The following is an 18,069-nucleotide window of genomic DNA, read 5'->3' on the forward strand; positions in this document are numbered from 1 at the left end:
TAGCAGTGTAGCGGAAGGGCGAGATCAGGCGTGTATCTATTAGTCAGTTTCCCTGTTCTCAATGTGACCTTTTTTTTTTTCTTTTTTTTTTTTTCTTCTTCATTTTTGCAATGTTTCTCAGTAATTGACTCTTCTGCTATGTTATTGTTATTGTCATCAATGACATCTCCAAAAGACGCCATCAGCCAATTTCTGTGATATCACCACATGATGGCATGAACCCTGATAAAATAAAACACCATAACTTAGTTATAAATATACTCATATATAACTACACAGGCAATATCATCATGCTTGTTGTTGAATCATAGCGTAAACAAGTTGACGTTGTCTCCAGTCTCCTTCAGCTTCCGATTTGCCTTCTTCAGCATGGCTTTCATTACCACACAAGTCACCACAGACAGTAAGGAGAAGGCCATCATCAAGATATTGGCCTTGATATAACGCGGCCCGTCGCTCGATGGAAAGAAATAAGGACTCCAGATATTACCGAGCTGGCTCAAGAGATTGATGATGGCTGTTGCGCAAGCTCGCTTCTCAGGTGTCTGGTTAAGGGTTGAGCTCGCCCAGCTGAAGACCATTGCGTTGGAAGAAAAGCACCCGCATATGTATAGAAAGGCGGCTGTGTATCGTGCAGCGTTGTTGAGGGTCGAGACTGAGATGATGAAGCCAATGCAGGCAACAAACTGGGGCACCGCAATATGGTAGCCTCGATCCTTGCGACGATCACTAGACCAAGCTGTAGCAAAGGCCGTGATGGTAGCCACAAGGTATGGAGGAGCTGTCAACACAAGCGTCAGGGTGTTGTCGCCGAGTTTGAATCCTTTGACGATGGTAGGGAAGAAGCTGTTAAAGCCGTAGGCGCTGTGGTTAGCCGTGAGCATGATGACCTATCAAGAACCATTAGTTGTTGTAAACACAATAACGGACACACAAGAACTTACAAAGACCCAAGTTCGGATATCCTTGGCAGCCATTGCCAGGCCGCTCCAGACACTGTTATCAGCCTGGGGCAGGGACACACGATCTCTCTGGATTCGCTCAACTGCGACCTTTTGCTCGTCATCCGTGAGGAGCCATTTGACCGCCCCAGACTTTTGTCCGGGGAAATCAGGCAAAAAGACGAAAGCGATCAGAGCAGCACCAAAGCTGCCGGCGCCTTCGATAATGAAGAGCCATTGCCATCCAGCAATTCCCCTGACGCCTTCGAGGTTTGACAATACGCCAGCAGCAATGAGACCTGAGAAGGCTGTTGCCAGGAGAACACCTGAATATAGAATCGCTGTGCGGAGCGCAAGTTCCTTACGAGGATACCAGCAGCTGAGGAGATACATGGCGCCGGGGAAGAACGGGGCTTCTGCAATACCCAGGAAGAATCGTATGATGATGAGGTGCGTGTAGTTGCCGGCGCTTGCGGTAGCAGCAGAGACGATAGACCATAGGGCTGTCCAGAATGGTATATAGATCGAAGGCCGGGTACGCGTGAGGAGCATATTACTGACCTGGCGTTAGTTGAATCTTAGCAAGGTGTGTCCTGTTGAGCATACCTTGGTAGCTGCATGAGCATATAGCCGACGTTCAGAATCGATACGGCTACATTGAACTGATTCCCCTTGAGACCTAGATCTTGCTCAAAGCTGCTGAGTCTTGCCTGACTAGATAAGAGTTCAGTATTGGTAAAGAGGAGACTGTTTATCTGCAAACCACGTACGCAATGTTGTTTCGATCAAGGTAGTTGAACAGATAAAGCAGCCAGACCATAGGCACAAGAGTATAGTCTAGTTTCCTAACGAGACTCTTCTCGGCTGCGTTGTACTCCTCCTCAGTCATACCCAGTTCGTTGCTCTTTGTTTCCGTCATTATCTCCTTGTCCACGGGTGGCAAAGCATCGTCGATGTGATCCGACGAGCCATGGAGATCGTTGAGCTTGACGTCGGTCTTGGTGTTTGCCATTGCGATAATAGTAACTGAAAAGTCTGCAAAGACAGTGATGTATCAGGCTTGGATGGAGGAGACACTGTCAAGGGTGGTTGATGGCCTCAAGGAAGAAAGCGAAGGGCCTTTAATATGTTCCTGGCCGCGTTGTACGAGCGCCATCGCCCGCCCAATGTGATGAAGAGACAACTCTGTGTTCAACGCGACCAAGATCCGATGAGAAGTTGGAGGCACACCGTAGGGGCAACGGATTGTTCCGCAAGCAGAGCCCAGACAGCCAATCGGCTGGGGCGTAATTGGCGCTGGAATCTAGCCCCGGACTAGGACCCCATGGGGTCATGGGGCCAATGCGGAACGCGGGGAATGGGAGACTGGCCACAGATGCTTCGGAGCAGTCCGTAGTTGGGGAAAAGGCGGTACGGAGCTGTCCTTTGCCGTGGGAGAGACCCGAAGGGGGGAGCGAGATGTCCTCACTACCGCTCCACGAGGATCCCACGGCAAAAAGCAAGTGATAGATGCATGGCCCCTAGTTACACCTCATCGACACACCCTCTTTTGTTTGTCGCTCTATTCCACATCCTGCAGTAGCTCGCAATGCCCCCCTCCAAAGCACTCGACCTCTTGCGCAGGTTTACAACTTGCGATGTAAGCCCCTACTCCAGTGATCCCAACTGTTTGGTGTGACAGCAGGAAAGGCTTACATTTCTCAGATTGGCGATGCCTTGGTTAAATTGAAGTATCCCTATGGGGGTTTCTTGGATGGCATCCGCATCTTCTCTCCGGACTCTCAAGCTCGCATCATTGGCCCGGCTGTTACTGTGAAGATGGTTGAGTCAAGCGACGGAGCTGCCCCAGCATTGGACAAGCACTTTGTTGATCACAACGAAGACGGCGGTGTCATGTACATCCAACAGCCCAAAGACCTGCCGTCAGCTTGCTGGGGTGGATTGATGTCGACTAGAGCAAAGTTCCTAGGGGCCAATGGCGTAGTGATTGATGGCCGAATGAGAGACATCAATGAACACAAGGAGATGAAGTTTCCGGTATGTGTGCCACTTGAGATTCGTTCATGCCGACTAATTGCCTCGAGGTGTTTGCACGCGGCCATTCTATACTGGGCTCCAACACTTTCACCAGAGCCTCTCTGGTGAATGTTCCTCTCCAATTCAAAGGCAAACTCTGGGTCAACCCAGGAGATATACTTGTGGGAGATGCTGATGGTGTTGTTGTTGTGCCTCCGTCACTGGCCCAACGCGTTGCTGAGCTGTGCCAGGCGAGAGCTGAGGTAGACGAACAGATGTTTACTGAACTCAGGAAGGGGGCTGCTATGGGAGAGCTCGTCAAGACGATCCGAAAGGATAAGTGAGGAGGCATTAATTACTATGGTTTGTCTTTGTCACTACATAGTAATTCAAGCTAGATTTATAAGGCGAAGATTATCGCAAGCATGTTAGATAAGTAAACAAACACGACACAGCCATTCCCCGTAGCTATGCACCATCGCTAGTTACACACATAATCTATGAAGCAAAGATGTTTTGTGGATTCTGAACCATCAGCAAGTCCCATTCCTCATCCGACAGCCACCCCCTCAAGGTCCAAAGCCATGCCTCATCATCCACCTCCAAGAAGGGAGTCTCCTTCATAGCCTCCTCATGACTGCGCACTTTCATCCTTGGGGTATGCGGCCAGTCGCTTCCCCAGAGAACTTGGTGCTTGTTGGCATCCACAAAAGCTCGCACAAGGAACTTGAGGTCATCGTAGCGTGGGCTCAGCTCACTTACGCGGTATGGTGCACTGAGCTTGACGAACAGAAGCCCATCCCTGACTAGCCGCATGATCGCTGCAAAGCCAGGTTGCTTTGTAGGATCGTTCCGATGTTCTGGGGGAAGCATGCTGGGTGCCTTCAGAAGACCAAAATGATCCGTGATAAGCGGCCTGCCTGTTGGCCCAACTTCACTGCGAACAAATGGCTCCAATTCATCCCAGAACTCAGTTCGAATCGTTGTCATTGTCAAACTCCAATTGAGGGACAATTTCATTATCCTCTGGAGATATGCACGCAACGTTTTCTTCTGAAGCTCTACATCTTCCATGGCTCCATTTGGGTATAGATTGACACGGAGACCACGGATGCCGGCCTGTTGTAGATCTCGAATCTCATCGTCAGTGGTCTCGTCGGGTTCGATCACCCCTACGCCGGAAGTTGACTGTCTTCCCAGTTTGGTGACGAAAGCTTTCAACGAGGTACAGTCGTCACCATAAGACAGGCCATGGGCGAGGACTGAGTTTGTAATCCCTAGCCTTGCTCGGAAATTCTCGAAGGCTTTGATGGTCGCGGCCGGTGGTGTGAGGTGGCGCGTGGGACTGTAGGGAAACAGCTGGGCTGATGAAAGTTAGAGCTACTTATTCGAATGATTGACAAGGAGTTGCTACATACGCTCAAAGATGTGATGGTGAGTGTCCCATCCTCCTCTGGGAAAGAGGTCTGCGTTGTTGGTCTCGAGGAGGGCTTCTGGCGCCATTGTGTGCTGCTCGGTGTCGTCGTAACTCTGTCTTACTGGGAAGGCTTCAAAGTAAAGACCAAATTTAATCCAATTATATCCCCACAGGTTCTCTCCACTGCTGTCGTTACTCGTGGGTGAACGCGGCGCATCCCCTGAGCCCCCTCCATCCGTGGGGTGGATATGCTGGATTGTTCCGCAGACAAGGGTGCAGGCGGAGTAGCCCAGTCGCCTCCCTGCCATCGCCCCGAAAGGTTGACAAGCCGCGTTTGGACTTAGAGCGCGGAGGGGCTCCGATGGCGAATGAGAGCGGCGGGATTTTTCTTTTTTTGACTCGGGGGTTGAGTCTCGGAGCGAGACGTGTCCAGCGTCTAATTGTTATGATACAAGTAGATTGGGGGTTTACACAAGAGCAGATCCTGTCATCCCAAGAAATATTGCAGGACAAGACGATATGGCACAGAAATCGTCGAACACCCCGACTCCACTGCAGTCAATAGTAGCTGGAGCTGCTGCGGGTGGCATCGAGTCTCTCACAACAGTAAGTCTCAGTCAACCACATTCACATAGTGACGGCCTTGGCTCATAGCGGCTTCAATTAGTATCCGACCGAATACGTCAAGACAAGAAAGCAACTTTTAGGCGCATTCTCGCCATCGCCCCTTCGACTTCTCATCACGGCTGTCAGAGATCATGGCGTCGGTGTTCTGTATACTGGAGCTGGGGCTTTTTGCGTTTCCAATGCCTCGAAGTCAGGCATCAGATTCCTGACGTTTGATGCGATCCGAAACAAGCTACCTCGGGATCACAAGACAGGCAAGCCTACAAGTTCATCGAATATGCTGGCTGGGGTTGCGGCCGGAGTTGCAGAAAGCATCACCGTCGTGACTCCAGGCGAAAGCATCAAGACCAAGATTGTTGAAGACAGAGCAGGCCCTCGCACATTCAAGTCAGCTGGCGATGCCATGCGGTGGATGGCTTCCAATCAGGGTATAAGTGGTTTCTACCGCGGAGTGGTGCCGGTGACAATGAAGCAGGTGTCCAATGCCCTCGTCAGGTTTACATCTTACCACGCAATCTTTGACTTGATAGAACCTTGCTTGAAAGATGCAGGCAAAGGGAGTCTCGCGGCTTCAATAGCTGGAGCGTCAGCTGGTGTTGCCACTGTATATGCCACAATGCCCTTCGATACCATCAAGACTAAGATGCAGAGTGTCGGTACAGGTAGCGAGAAACGAGGAACTCTGCACGTCCTGACTTCCATAATTGGGGAATCCGGCATTGCAGGTTTATGGAAGGGCACGACGCCTCGGTTGGTCAGACTTAGCGTGAGTGCATTGACAGTGGCGTAACATGTCGGAAGTGAGTGCTAAGCATTATTCACTTCAGGTGTCGGGGGCAATCAGCTTCTCGATCTATCAAAGCGTGATGGATTTCATGAGAAACTCTACGGCCATTCAACCAAAGCTGGCGATTCTTTGAGCCGTTGTGGTAGATTGTAGCGTACAATTGGTGTAGTTGAGTTGCTTAGTTAAACCACTCTGGGGTTTCTAGGCTAGGTACTTGGGTACAGGGTGTTTGCGGGCGAAATAAAATCCTCGACCCCGCCGCGTCATCTTCGTTCCATTCGCAACCATGACATTTTGATCTGTCACATGAATTGGGCCAATTATCACGACAAGCAGTATCTCTTAGAAAGCCTCCCGACGGAGTAGGAACGGAAAGCGAAGCGAGTGAGGCTTACAGTACTCCTTCTTTTCGCGCTTAGGGTGCGTTTCCAGATGGCCTCCAGGACCAGCGCCCCTAAAAAGGTCCGGCTGGCCTGCCGCCGTTGTCGATCGCGACGCATCAAGGTGAAGAACGCTGCTTTAAGCGATACCGAAGGAACACGTACTGAGACCGAAACAGTGTGACGGTCAGATTCCGGCATGCACAAACTGCGCAAAGGCAGGCCAGGTATGCCTCGACGTGGATAGCCAGAACTCAAACATCGTCATCCCTCGAAAGTGAGTACCCCGCGGTTCATAAATGGATTCTCACTGATATGTCTTGAAGTTTTGTTGGGGCTGCTCGCGCAAGGATACAATGGCTCGAGAACATCATCAGAGAACGTGCACCTGATGTAGATCTGCAGTCTGGCCCTCAAATCGAGCAGGCACCAGATCTCGGTAGTCGATCAGTGGACGAGGGAGGAAACGAAGAAGGGGATACGTCGACGACACCAGCAGCTACGATTCCAAGTCCTGCCCTGCAAATCATATCACGAAAGAGATCGGCAGAGGCGTCTGAACAGCCCGATCACGATGGCTCGTTCCCTGAACGCGCTCACTCCGTCGCTGTCAACCTGGGCATGTTGTCCCTCAATTCAGACTCCCCCCAAAAGCATTACCTCGGTTCGAGCTCCGGACTTCTCTTTGCGAATCTGATAGGAGCCTCGCCATCAAGTACCGGATCCACGCCGCAGGGTATGGGTGATAACGTCAACACGGGCGACTTGGAGTGGCAAGACTCCGGAGTGAGCGCAGGTCACAACAAGGCCTACTATCAGGCTATGCATGCCTTTCTCAAAAGTGTGAGTCATTCTCGAATTGCCCTGCGGATCTCTTGGTCTAATCAAGCCGAAAGGAACTACCTACCAAGCAAGAGGCTCTGATCCTCGCTCACACATACATTCGCTGGGTTCACCCCGATTTTCCAGTCCTGGAGCCCTCATCATTGTTCAGTGCCATTGATGCCATCTACTCCTGTGTCTTTGAATCTGGACAAGTAGATGACTCAACGCACGGTTGGCCCAGCACCATGTCCTCGTTCCGCTGGAATGGACGTCTAGTAACTCCTGGAGTCCCGGAAGATCACGGTGCGACCCTACCTGTGATTGCCTTTATCATTTTCATGGTGTTCAATATTGCAGCTATTGTAAAGGTTCGGACTCGTGTCTACGAATTCCCGCCGCAGAGGTTCTATAGCGCCGCTGTGCATTTCTCCAAGGATGCCTTCTCACAGATTTCACTTCCTACGATCCAGGCTATGGTTATGCTTATCAATCATAGCATGCTGATGCCAGCAGAGATAAACCTGTGGACCCTGGTTCATCTTGCATCGGCTCACTGTGTCGAGCTTGGCATACATCGGGAGCACCACAGTGAACGGCCTGAAGACTTTGCCATGAAACAGATCAGGCGTTTCACCTTTTTTACGGTATACTCCCTCGACAGGTATGTCACTTTGTCCATGTGTTGTCCGCGTCTAACTTGTGCTGATTCATCAGGTCTATATCTTCCATCCAGGGTCGTCCTCTCGGATTCAGGGATGAAACATTTGATATTCAACTACCCGAGTCCCCACCACCGGAGGATGATGCCATGAACGGGGCTATTCCACACTCCTTTATGGCAGCTGTTACTCGATATGCATCTTACACGTACAAGCTTGACCGGATTGTCTCCGACATCAAACTGCACCTCTACCATCTACCGGGGGATTCCAGCTGGTTTCCTTGGCCGGAGAACCCAGCAGAACATCAGCAAAGGATTAGACAAACCCTCGACAGCTGGTGGCAAGAGGCTTCTCAAGACGAATTCGACTTTCCGAGCCTTGACAATCGGCAAAGGGAAGTATGGAGACTGAAGCTCAGGATAAAGTATCACACGGCAACAGTATTGCTTTTTCAGCCATCCCAGGTGGTCAGGAATCCGCCTGCACAAGCCCTCCAAACTTGCTTTGACAGTTCCTCAAGCATACTGGAAGGCTACGAGAGGTTGCATGATCTCCACAGTCTTCATCACGGATGGAGAGCAGTGCAGAGCATTTTTGCAGCCGGAGCTACGCTGATCTACTCATTCTGGACTTCGCTGGAAGTTCGCAAGAAAGCCTCTACGGATGTAATGTCCAAGAATCTTCGGACCTGTTCCAGCCTCCTTACTATCGGCGGCGAGTGGTGGCCATCCGCGAAGAGTGGCCAGCGAAGTTTTGGCTCTGTAGCCGATCTCACGATGAGAAAGTTGTATATGGACGACTCTCCATTCAAGGTCCCGCGTCTATCTCAATGCTTGACTACAGGAGGTCGCTCTGCCCGCAGGGTCGAAGAACCAGGAACAGAAGGTGAAGGCATCACAATGTTGGAGAATTCTCAAATTTTGGGTGGCATGGAACAGCTTCCACTCGGACAATCAGACGGGACCTGGCAAGGAATTTCTACCACTTCTGATGACGACCAGGGCATATGGCAGGGCATCAACATGGGAAGACCGGACTTTGTGCCAGAGATTGAAATGTTTTTGGCCGATTTTGATAGGTCAGAGTTCACATGGAGTTTCCCTCTGGACGCCAACAAGGATCTTGACCCATTCGGAACGCACCCGAATCCTGGTTTCTAAGCGTTCCGCTCTCGCGGAGTAGCCCGTGTATGGAGATGGGCGGTATGCGGACTACTCCGCGCCTCCCAAGGTGGGACGGATCCACGCTTTGAATTGCCTCGGCGGCTCGGACATTAGCAAATAGGGTACTACTACATTCTCATCATGCTAAATAAATGCCAGGGTGAGTTCTCCAGGGTCCCTCAGTTTTGGGACATCGTCATGGGTGCTAGATCCAAGCAAACATGACACTAACAACACTGCGGTCTGCCGTCACCCGAGGCTCCTTTGCCAAGAGAGAGCTCCGATGGCTTCAAATCCGTTCCCTAGCGACGCATTCGTCGCATGTTGCCATGAGTCCACTGGAACCGGTAACCTCTGGCGCATGACATAGACAGACGATACACTAACTTGTCTCTTTAGTACAACCCTCTCAATTACGGTTCACAGCTCCAATCCCTGCGGCGCGTTCGAGGCATGAACAAAAGGCCACTGACCTTGACCGAGAAGATACTCTATAGCCATCTTATACACGACCAAGATGGCTGGGCGTTTGACGAAATTGAACGAGGCAAGACGATTCTACGCCTACGACCCGATCGCGTTGCGTGCCACGATGCGACCGCAACAATGGCAATCCTACAATTCATCAGCGCCGGTCTTCCGCGAGTCCGAGTCCCGACATCCGTACACAGTGATCATCTGATCGTGGCCGAGTACGGCGCCGAACAAGATCTTGCTCGAGCCTCCAGCGATCATGGCGAAGTCTATGCGTTCCTCAGCAGTGCCGCCAAGAAGTACGGCATTGGGTACTGGAAGGCTGGTGCTGGCATCATCCACACAACAATCTTGGAGAATTATGCCATTCCTGGCGGCTTGATGATAGGCACCGATTCACATACACCAAATGCTGGCGGCATGGGCATGCTTGGAATCGGAGTCGGTGGCTCAGATGCCGTCGATGCCATGGCTGGAATGCCCTGGGAGCTGGTCTGCCCCAAGGTCGTGGGCGTGCGATTGACGGGCGAGCTCTCTGGATGGAGTTCCTCCAAAGACATCATCTGTAAGCTCGCCGGTATTCTGTCTGTTTCTGGAGGAAAGGGAAAGGTTATCGAGTTCTTTGGACCCGGCACTCAGACCTTGGGGGCCACAGCCATGGCAACTCCTTGCAACATGTCGGCCGAGGTTGGATCAACATCTTGCATCTTCCCCTACTCTGAAGCCATGGCCCGCTACCTTTCAGCAACGAAGAGAGGAGATATTGCGAAATACGCCGACACCTTCAAGCAAGTATTGCTCAATGCAGACCCCGGAAGCGAGGAGTTTTACGATGAGGTTATCGAGATCAACCTTTCAACGCTGGAACCTCATATCAACGGCCCCTTCACACCTGATCTATCACATCCCCTCTCCGAGTTCAAGAAGCACGTCGAGGAAAGTTCATGGCCTTCAAAGATCAGCTACAGTATGGTGGGGAGCTGCACGAATAGCTCATACGAGGACCTGGAAAAGGTTTACACTCTCGTGACACAGGCCAAGGAAGCGGGCATGCATCGAACCAAGACACCTTTTATGGTCAGCCCAGGTAGTGAGCAGATCCGTGCCACGGCGGAGGACAGCGGGATCCTCGGAACCCTCCGGGATGCTGGAGCTGTTGTTCTAAGCAACTCGTGTGGCCCATGCGTCGGGCAATGGGATCGAAAGGACGTCGACATTGCGGGAGCCGAGAGCAACTCGGTCATCTCGAGTTTTAACCGAAACTTTACTGGTCGTCATGATGGAAACCCAGCAACTCATTCTTTTGTCACCTCTCCTGAGATTGCCACAGCTTTTGCCTACACAGGAGACCTGACGTTCAACCCTGCTACGGATTGTGTGTCCTTCATTGACGAGTCTGGTGCCCCATCTGAGTTCCGCTTCACACCACCAGCAGCCAACGAACTTCCTCAGAATTTCTCTCCCGGAAACGACCTGTATCAAGCCCCAGTTCTGACAGACACGTCTGGATACAAGGTCGACATCGACGGGGACAGCGACAGACTACAACTTCTGACGCCTTTTCAACCGTGGCAAGATGGAAATGCACAGGATATGCAAGTCCTCATCAAAGTCGCCGGAAAATGCACGACGGATCACATATCGCCAGCAGGGCCGTGGTACAAATATCGAGGCCACCTTGAAAACATTAGCAACAATATGCTGCTTGGGGCTACCAATAGTTTTCTCGCTGATGCGTCGTCTCTCAGCATGATTGGCAAGGCCAAGAATCCAGCAAACGGCCAAATTCAACCCGTGCCCCAAGTTGCGAGGGATTTGAAGCAGGCCGGCATCAGGTGGTGCATCATTGGCGACAACAACTACGGAGAGGGCAGTTCGCGAGAACATGCCGCATTGGAGCCTCGACATCTAGGTGGTGTTGCTGTCATTGCCAAGAGCTTTGCTCGAATTCACGAGACGAATCTCAAGAAGCAGGGCATGTTTCCTTTGACATTTGCGGATACGAAAGACTACGACAGGATTTCCGAAGGTGATGTTATTAGTCTGCTGGATGTGGATGGGAGTCATCTTCAACCTGGCAAGCAGGTCACAATGGAGGTTAGAAGGAAAGATGGTACTCGATGGACTACGCAACTCAACCACTCTTATCATGCCCATCAGATAGAATGGCTAAGGGCTGGAAGTGCATTGAACTATATTAAACGGTCGACTCTTGCAGATGAGATATAGTTTGATGGAAAGGGCGGGAAGACTTTTGGCGTTAGTTGTATTAATATCTACCGATAGGCATGAGCTCAGCAGAATATCATGGAGCCTTGAACATGCGTTACCTAAAAAGTTGACTCGGGCTACGGAGGTAGGGTTTCGAGAATGTCTAATCCCTCAGCACGTCTACTATGTCAAGCGCTCAGGTACTTGGCTGTAATCGTAACGAATGAAGTTTGAACATGTTTATCTAATGACTGGATAGGAGAAAGCAAATGGTGTAACGAAAAAAGAGTAAACGAATGAACAAGCAAAAATGTGGTTTGTTGAATAACCTGAAGCTACCTGCTTGGGGGTGTTGAGACCTCGACACAAACGCGATACTCTTTTAAGACAGTCAAGAGACCCAGCAGAACAAGAAATAGACACAGTGAGCAAGGGAAATAGAAAAAAAAGCAATCCTCTGGATTTTGCCACCTCACCGTAGCGAAATCACTTCACACCTTCAAAGCCATGTACCAAAGATCCGAATGTAAAGCATCTTTACCAACTGAACCTCGATGGCGTAAGCCAGAAGCTCAGCCGCAAGGAACCCGACAAAAGACGGGGCTGGCTGTGCAAAGCTAAAGGCAGGCCGGAATGCTGGAACCCAGGGCAGGATAAAGCCGATGGTCATGATGGATGCAGTCGAGAAGACGAGGATCGGGGCAGCGCGGCTCTGGACAAATGGGATCTTTGCCGTACGGAGGAGGTGCACGATGAGAGTCTGAGTGAGGAGGCTTTCAGCCGATTGTTAGTCAAGAAGCCCCGCCAAAAAGGACTGTTTGCTTACCCCTGTAGAAACCAATGTGTCTGGAACAGCTTAACAGCTTGCTTTTCGTCGGTGGACTTGACGCCGTAGTAAAACCAGCCTAGAAGGTACGTGCAAATGTCGATGACAGAGCTGGTTGGGCCGAGAACGACGACAAATCTGAAAATGTCTAGGCGTTCATTGTCAGTTGAGATTAAATTTTTCTCAGGTAGACGGAATTACCTATGGCGTTCCATCTTCTTGGCTCTTGCAGATACTCATCATCAACCCTGTCCCAAGGAATGGCGATCTGACTAATATCGTACAGAAGATTCTGAGCGAGAAGCTGGATGCTCATCATCTGCCCCCAAGGTTAGCATCTGCGTCCCTAGTATGACATCAGGAACCACTCACCGGTGTAAAGGGTAGCCAGGCGCTCGCCGCCACGATGCTGAAGACGTTACCAAAATTGGAGGATGCGACCATCTTGGAGAGCTAATGTTAGCTTTGGGGGTAGACACAGGTTGAAATCAGAGGGAGCAGCTCACCTTGAGGTACTTGATCGTATTGCCATGTGTAATTCGCCCTAGGGTGACACTTTGGACTACAATCGAGAGCCCCTTCTCAGTCAAGATCAAATCGGCACAGTCCTTGGCCACGCCGGCTCCCGAGTCGACCGAGATGCCAACGTCGGCATCTCGAAGGGCGATGCAGTCGTTGATACCATCACCAAGCATGCCCACGCAATGACCTGCTTTCTGGAGGCTAGTCACAATCATGCTCTTCTGCTTAGGTGTCACCTTAGCAAATACAGTGCACCTCTCCACAGCAAGGTCAAACTCGTCGGACCCTTCCAGAGCCGCAAGATCAGGTCCAGTGATGGCCTCTGCATCCTCCCCTATAGCGTCTCCACGCTGGATCAGTTCGAGAGAGCTGCAAACGTTGAGAGCTACAGGTAGAGAGTCGCCTGTGAGGACCTTGACACGGACTCCCAGCCCCGTCAGTCTGGCAACAGCGTCCTTCGCGTCGTCTTTAGGTGGATCGACAAAGCTGATCATACCTTCCACAGTCATGCCTATCTCGAGTGTGCCGAGCTCAAGGTCGTCGACCAGCCGAAGCTTACCAAGATTTCTAGTCGCCACTAGAATCACCCGGTGCCCCTGTTTGTTCATGTGCGTGGCCCTCTGGCTGAATCGCCGTCGTACTTCATGATCGAGGTGTTCACTCTTCCCGTGAAATCGCATGGATGAGCACAGGGACAGAACCTCATCGAATGCACCCTTGATGATGAGGAGATTGTTCCCGGTAATGCCACGGACGATGCATCCCGATCGACGACGCTCAAAGTCAAACGGGACGGCTTGGACTTTGTCGTAATGGGCCACGGGGATCTCGCCTCCGTCCGGCAGTCGACAGTTGAGAATGGCCCTGTCCATGTTATTGCCGCTGTCTCCCTGGATTGAAGAATCCACTTTAGCAAGCTCAATGACGTCCAGGCTGTCTTCTCCCATAATGTCTGTGTACCGATGTACCGAGAGCTCGTCCCTGGTCAAAGTTCCTGTCTGTTCAACAGTCAGTGCCTGTTGCAAGATGGTGGCTGTCAAGAACAAACACCCATCTTCATACCTTGTCACTACATAGAACCGTCATAGCCCCGAGATTCTGTACGCAGTCGAGACGCTTTACAATCGCCCGTTTCTTAGACAGCTGGTGGGCGCCCCGGGCGAGATTCGCATTGACGATAGCAGGCAGCATTTCTGGGACAAGACCGACGGCGACGCTGATGCTAAAGAGTGCGGCATTCGCCCAATCGCCCGTAGTTTTGCCCGAAATGCACAAGACCTGGATAGCCTGGTCAGCGGAACTGGGTTGATTACCTCTGTATAGGTACCTGGGTAGGAGATACTTACAATAGGGACCATGACCACCATGAACCCAATGAGCATCCACGTAACATTGCGAATTCCCTTCTGGAATGAATTAGGCTGCCGCTTCTTTTCGATCTCCTTGGTCATGGTTGCTATCAGTACGTCTTTAGAAGTCAGTCAAGTCTTCCACGCGTGAATGAAACGTTGATGCTTCAACCTACCGTCGCCCGTTCGAAGCACAAGTCCTGCTCCATGACCAGACACAATGCTGGTGCCCATCAGGGCCAGATTACCAAGATCGAAAAGAGAAAACTCGTCTTTCAAGTCACTGGAACCTGTGACCTTGAGCACGGGCTCGCTTTCGCCCGTCCAGGTGGACTGGCTGATTCGCAGAAAGGACGATTCAAGGATAAGGCAGTCGGCGGGAACCACGGCACCTGGCGCAAGTATGACCACATCTCCAGGAACAAGATCACCGCCGGCGACAGTTATCTCATTTGATGAGTGCTGTTGTTTGTCGGTCGAGGTCGAGTTGCATGAGGGTCGACGGACTCTGAACTTGCTCGTGATGGATGACTGAAGTCGAAAGACTGCCATGCCGCTCTGGTATTCCTGCCAGAACCGCACGATGCACGAGATCAAGACCATGATCATGAGGACGACGAATCCTTTCTATTTCAGTGTGTTAGTCAATACTGCCAGGTAATCATCTTGTCCAGACAATGCACTCACCCAGTTTGGAGGCGGCATTGCAGCATTGATGATGGCCAGGAAAACCAGCAACATGTTAAACGGGTTTGGAATGATCGACAGAAAAAGCATGAAGCATGACGGAGGTCTTTGAGAGGATACAGCATTGCGGCCGTGGATGCGTCGCCGGACGAGCGCCTCAGTGTCCGAGATGCCATGTTCTCCAGAGGCGAGATGATCAAAGACCAACTCTACTGGCATGGAGGCGAAAACTCGGAGTGTTTCTTCTTGTGTATCGTCCTGAGCTGATTCCGGGCTTGCCTGCCAGGACTGCAATTGTGACCTGGAACGTGACCTGGCCCAGACGAGCTGGCGAAGCCAGGTAGGCCAAGTCTTGATTCTTCGGTGAATCATGGTCTCGGCGATTCGCTGTTCATGGGTTGGTCTATTCATGTTCTGCGATGTGAATATTAGTCGTCAGCTCGGACCTGTGCCTACAAGTCGCTGGATACAGACCTCTCAATAAGATCGGGTCCCGGAGTCTGGACAGTTATGGTGGCTCAAAGTCCGTCGCATAAGACCTTGCAGCTCCTTCGGCAAGGACTGCTTTCCTGAGCTTGCGTGAAGCCTCCAGATTGGCGATGGCCAGACTGACCAAGAATGAGGGATGATTGTGTGAATCGACAAGAGGGATCATTGGTTTGTTGGAGTTAGTGATTCTACACGAAAAGAAGGGGTTTTTGGGAATGCTTTATAGCAGACGTTTGATATTAGAGCGTCAGTTACTCTAACCAAGGAAAAGAGAAAATCTTTTCCATGTGCCAAGAAAGGGCTCAAGGCTATCCACCTTCCCGGCTGAGAGCGATGAGTCAAGTCGAAAGGGCCGTAGTTCCAGGGCGCCGCACCGAAGATGTGGATACTGACCGAGAAGAAAGTTCCCTGCAGCGCGAGCTAAAGTCATGGACATCAGGCAGCCGTCTAGGAAGGCTGTGCATCTGAGCCCTGGCACCCGTGACGGTCGGGCTGGAAGTCAAAGACCTGTCAAGCACATGCGCCGAGGAGAAGTTTGACTGATAGACTGAAGGTGGGCTAGGACTAACAGGTGTCTCGCAGGCACTGCCACCATCCGCGTGTCTCATTTCTCTCAAATGAAAGCCCGAATAAGGCGGTCTTTCGGCGAAGGGAGGGCCCAAGACGGATAACGGAGTGCCCTTAGGCTTTGGCATTAATTAAAAATCCCGGTCTATGTCATGAAGTTGTGTTCACTCATTGCGCGCTACGAAGCACCGCCCCCCAGCACTGCCCCCTTAACCCACCAACTCCTCGCCCGTCGCTTCAGGGGCTCCAAGGGACACTTGGGATGTGTTCATGTTAATGAAAGTGCCTCGCGAAATGCTTTGTTTAGTGATGGCACTGCAGTTTCGTTTTTTGGCCCTTCTGGATTGCTCAGTAGATGCTCTGGCTTTCCCGGTCTTCGACTCCTACTGGCGGCACTTTCACACTTCCGACTTTCTCGTTTCAATGTGTTTTTCGGCATGGCCAAGCAGCATCTAACCGGACGAGCATGAATCAGGTCCGACTGAGTTTCTGTAAGTGGGAGTAGAACACATTGTCTCGATACCCAGACAAGCAATGTTGACCCTGGTGCAGACTCCAGCGACCGTCGAGCGCCCTACCATGGACATCACAGTTCTGGATATCGGAAGCGAAGGACTCGAGACTCGCAAAGTACATTCCAACGTAATCGTTGATCTTTTGGAAGAACCTTTACCACCAGACCATCGCTGCTGCCGATGGATCAGCATCAAGCAGCCTTCTCCGGATGCCATCTCCATTCTTCGAGAGCACACCGGATTAGAGAGTCTTGGGACTTACAAAGAAGTATCCAAGACCCTATTTCGATGGGACTCGTATGTTATCGCATCCACCATTGTTTACATACTAACGAAGTTCTTGTCTTGCACTTAGAAGTAGTAACGGATACGTCGGTGTTCCTTTCCCCATGCTGCACCTCGATCCCTCTACGAATGTCCCGAACGAGCCTCGCGCTGTCTCCTCTCTACAGCGGGAGATGATACAAGAATACGTCTATGTTTTCAGCAACTCTGACAACAAAGTCGTCACCCTTTCTGGCATTGCAGATTGTGATTTAGAAGCTTCTGTCAAAGCTATGCTTAGCAGAAATTGTTCTTCCCCTCAGATGCTTCATGCTTCCTCAATGCTCAGCGCTGTCATATGCAGCGTCGTTGATAGAAGTGTGGCTATGGCAATCACTTGTTCAGAGCGGGTCAAGACCCTAGAGTGGCATGTTCTTACGCAGCCAGACGAACAACATATCCAGGACGTCTATCTTATCCTGGTGGCAATTCGCAGAGTACAAAGGTCGCTAAGAACGTCAGTACGGTTAGTTGAGGCCTTTCGTACTCAAGAATCGGTTAAGGGCACCGTGAGAGAATGTATAGGGAGGGTCGGTGTATCTCAGGGTCGTCAATCTACTATTTCCCAAGATCCATGTTTAAAGGTCACTAGTTTTCGCTGTTCTACGGCCATAAGTAGCTTGGATGCATCGATAGAAGTACTGGAGAGATGTGTTGGCATTTTGTTACGGTCAGTCTCGCTGAGGGGGCAGAGAACAAGTACTCAGACGCTTTGGATCGTGGTGTGGCTTCTACTTGTTACTGCTCTCGCAGCCACCATGCTCAAACCAATACATGTGAAATAGGGAGGAATCAGCTTGGTGTTAGTGTCGGCTTGAGAGGTCAAGTCTGAGTCTCGACTGTTGCCTCGTGTCTTGATGTCAAATACAATCAATCTCCAGAGCAAAATCCAATGGTCTTTCATCCAGTTGCAAGGTAATTCGCCAGTTCGTAAAAGCAGGGGGCTGTTTTTGAATTCGTACTAACATACGTACCGAGCTGGTCAGTAACCACTTTGTTACGGGGTGGGGCCAGCCACAAAAACGGCGGCAACTGTCGGTTAGGTTTTATGGGGATTATTGTAGGTGCCTCTGGTTAGAGAGCAAATAAAGCGGCGGCTTGATGCTTACGCCCATCACCAACTAAAATGCGACGTTCCTATTCCTACTCCCAGCGATAGCGAGCTGCTCGTGCGCGTCAAAGCCTCCAGCTTCTGTCATGCCGACTATCAAGTCTACCAAGGCGTCTATGGCATTGAGCTCCCCTTCACCGGGTCACACGAGCCAGTAGGAGTCATCGCTTCCTTGG

The 18,069-nt window shown here is 51.1% G+C and overlaps 6 protein-coding genes and 1 pseudogene across 7 annotated transcripts, besides 1 other annotated feature; 4 read left to right on the plus strand and 3 right to left on the minus strand.

The window, feature by feature from the left end:
• Nucleotides 1-305: 305 nt before the first annotated feature.
• Nucleotides 306-1,953, minus strand: NCS57_01193200 (MFS domain-containing protein; the record flags this gene model as incomplete). Its single annotated transcript, XM_053061626.1, has 4 exons — nt 306-890; nt 945-1,497; nt 1,548-1,655; nt 1,712-1,953. The coding sequence occupies 4 exons, from the start codon at nt 1,951-1,953 to the stop codon at nt 306-308; spliced, it is 1,488 nt and encodes a 495-aa protein (XP_052908154.1).
• Nucleotides 1,954-2,529: 576 nt separating this feature from the next.
• NCS57_01193300 (uncharacterized protein) lies at nt 2,530-3,301 on the plus strand (the record flags this gene model as incomplete). Its single annotated transcript, XM_053061627.1, has 3 exons — nt 2,530-2,580; nt 2,646-2,978; nt 3,026-3,301. 3 exons carry the CDS (start codon nt 2,530-2,532, stop codon nt 3,299-3,301), a joined length of 660 nt encoding a protein of 219 aa, XP_052908155.1.
• Nucleotides 3,302-3,455: 154 nt separating this feature from the next.
• Nucleotides 3,456-4,460, minus strand: NCS57_01193400 (Amidohydro-rel domain-containing protein; the record flags this gene model as incomplete). Its single annotated transcript, XM_053061628.1, has 2 exons — nt 3,456-4,321; nt 4,376-4,460. 2 exons carry the CDS (start codon nt 4,458-4,460, stop codon nt 3,456-3,458), a joined length of 951 nt encoding a protein of 316 aa, XP_052908156.1.
• Nucleotides 4,461-4,893: 433 nt separating this feature from the next.
• Nucleotides 4,894-8,815, plus strand: NCS57_01193500 (Fungal-trans domain-containing protein; the record flags this gene model as incomplete). Its single annotated transcript, XM_053061629.1, has 6 exons — nt 4,894-4,980; nt 5,042-5,767; nt 6,348-6,445; nt 6,495-7,011; nt 7,065-7,654; nt 7,708-8,815. The coding sequence occupies 6 exons, from the start codon at nt 4,894-4,896 to the stop codon at nt 8,813-8,815; spliced, it is 3,126 nt and encodes a 1,041-aa protein (XP_052908157.1).
• Nucleotides 8,816-9,039: 224 nt separating this feature from the next.
• NCS57_01193600 (Aconitate hydratase, mitochondrial) lies at nt 9,040-11,521 on the plus strand (the record flags this gene model as incomplete). The annotated part of the gene is made up of 2 exons (XM_053061630.1): nt 9,040-9,165; nt 9,218-11,521. 2 exons carry the CDS (start codon nt 9,040-9,042, stop codon nt 11,519-11,521), a joined length of 2,430 nt encoding a protein of 809 aa, XP_052908158.1.
• A 481-nt stretch (nt 11,522-12,002) lies between these two features.
• On the minus strand, nt 12,003-15,298 carry NCS57_01193700 (Magnesium-transporting ATPase, P-type 1; the record flags this gene model as incomplete). The annotated part of the gene is made up of 9 exons (XM_053061631.1): nt 12,003-12,276; nt 12,330-12,477; nt 12,531-12,648; nt 12,702-12,782; nt 12,836-13,849; nt 13,914-14,129; nt 14,198-14,319; nt 14,377-14,827; nt 14,888-15,298. The coding sequence occupies 9 exons, from the start codon at nt 15,296-15,298 to the stop codon at nt 12,003-12,005; spliced, it is 2,835 nt and encodes a 944-aa protein (XP_052908159.1).
• Nucleotides 15,299-16,495: 1,197 nt separating this feature from the next.
• NCS57_01193800 lies at nt 16,496-17,095 on the plus strand (annotated as a pseudogene). Its single transcript has 3 exons — nt 16,496-16,755; nt 16,814-16,989; nt 17,046-17,095.
• Nucleotides 16,496-17,095: a sequence feature.
• Nucleotides 17,096-18,069: the final 974 nt, after the last annotated feature.

The sequence above is a fragment of the Fusarium keratoplasticum genome, chromosome 10, assembly GCF_025433545.1.
Source record: "Fusarium keratoplasticum isolate Fu6.1 chromosome 10, whole genome shotgun sequence".
NCBI classification, from domain to species: Eukaryota; Fungi; Ascomycota; class Sordariomycetes; order Hypocreales; family Nectriaceae; genus Fusarium; species Fusarium keratoplasticum.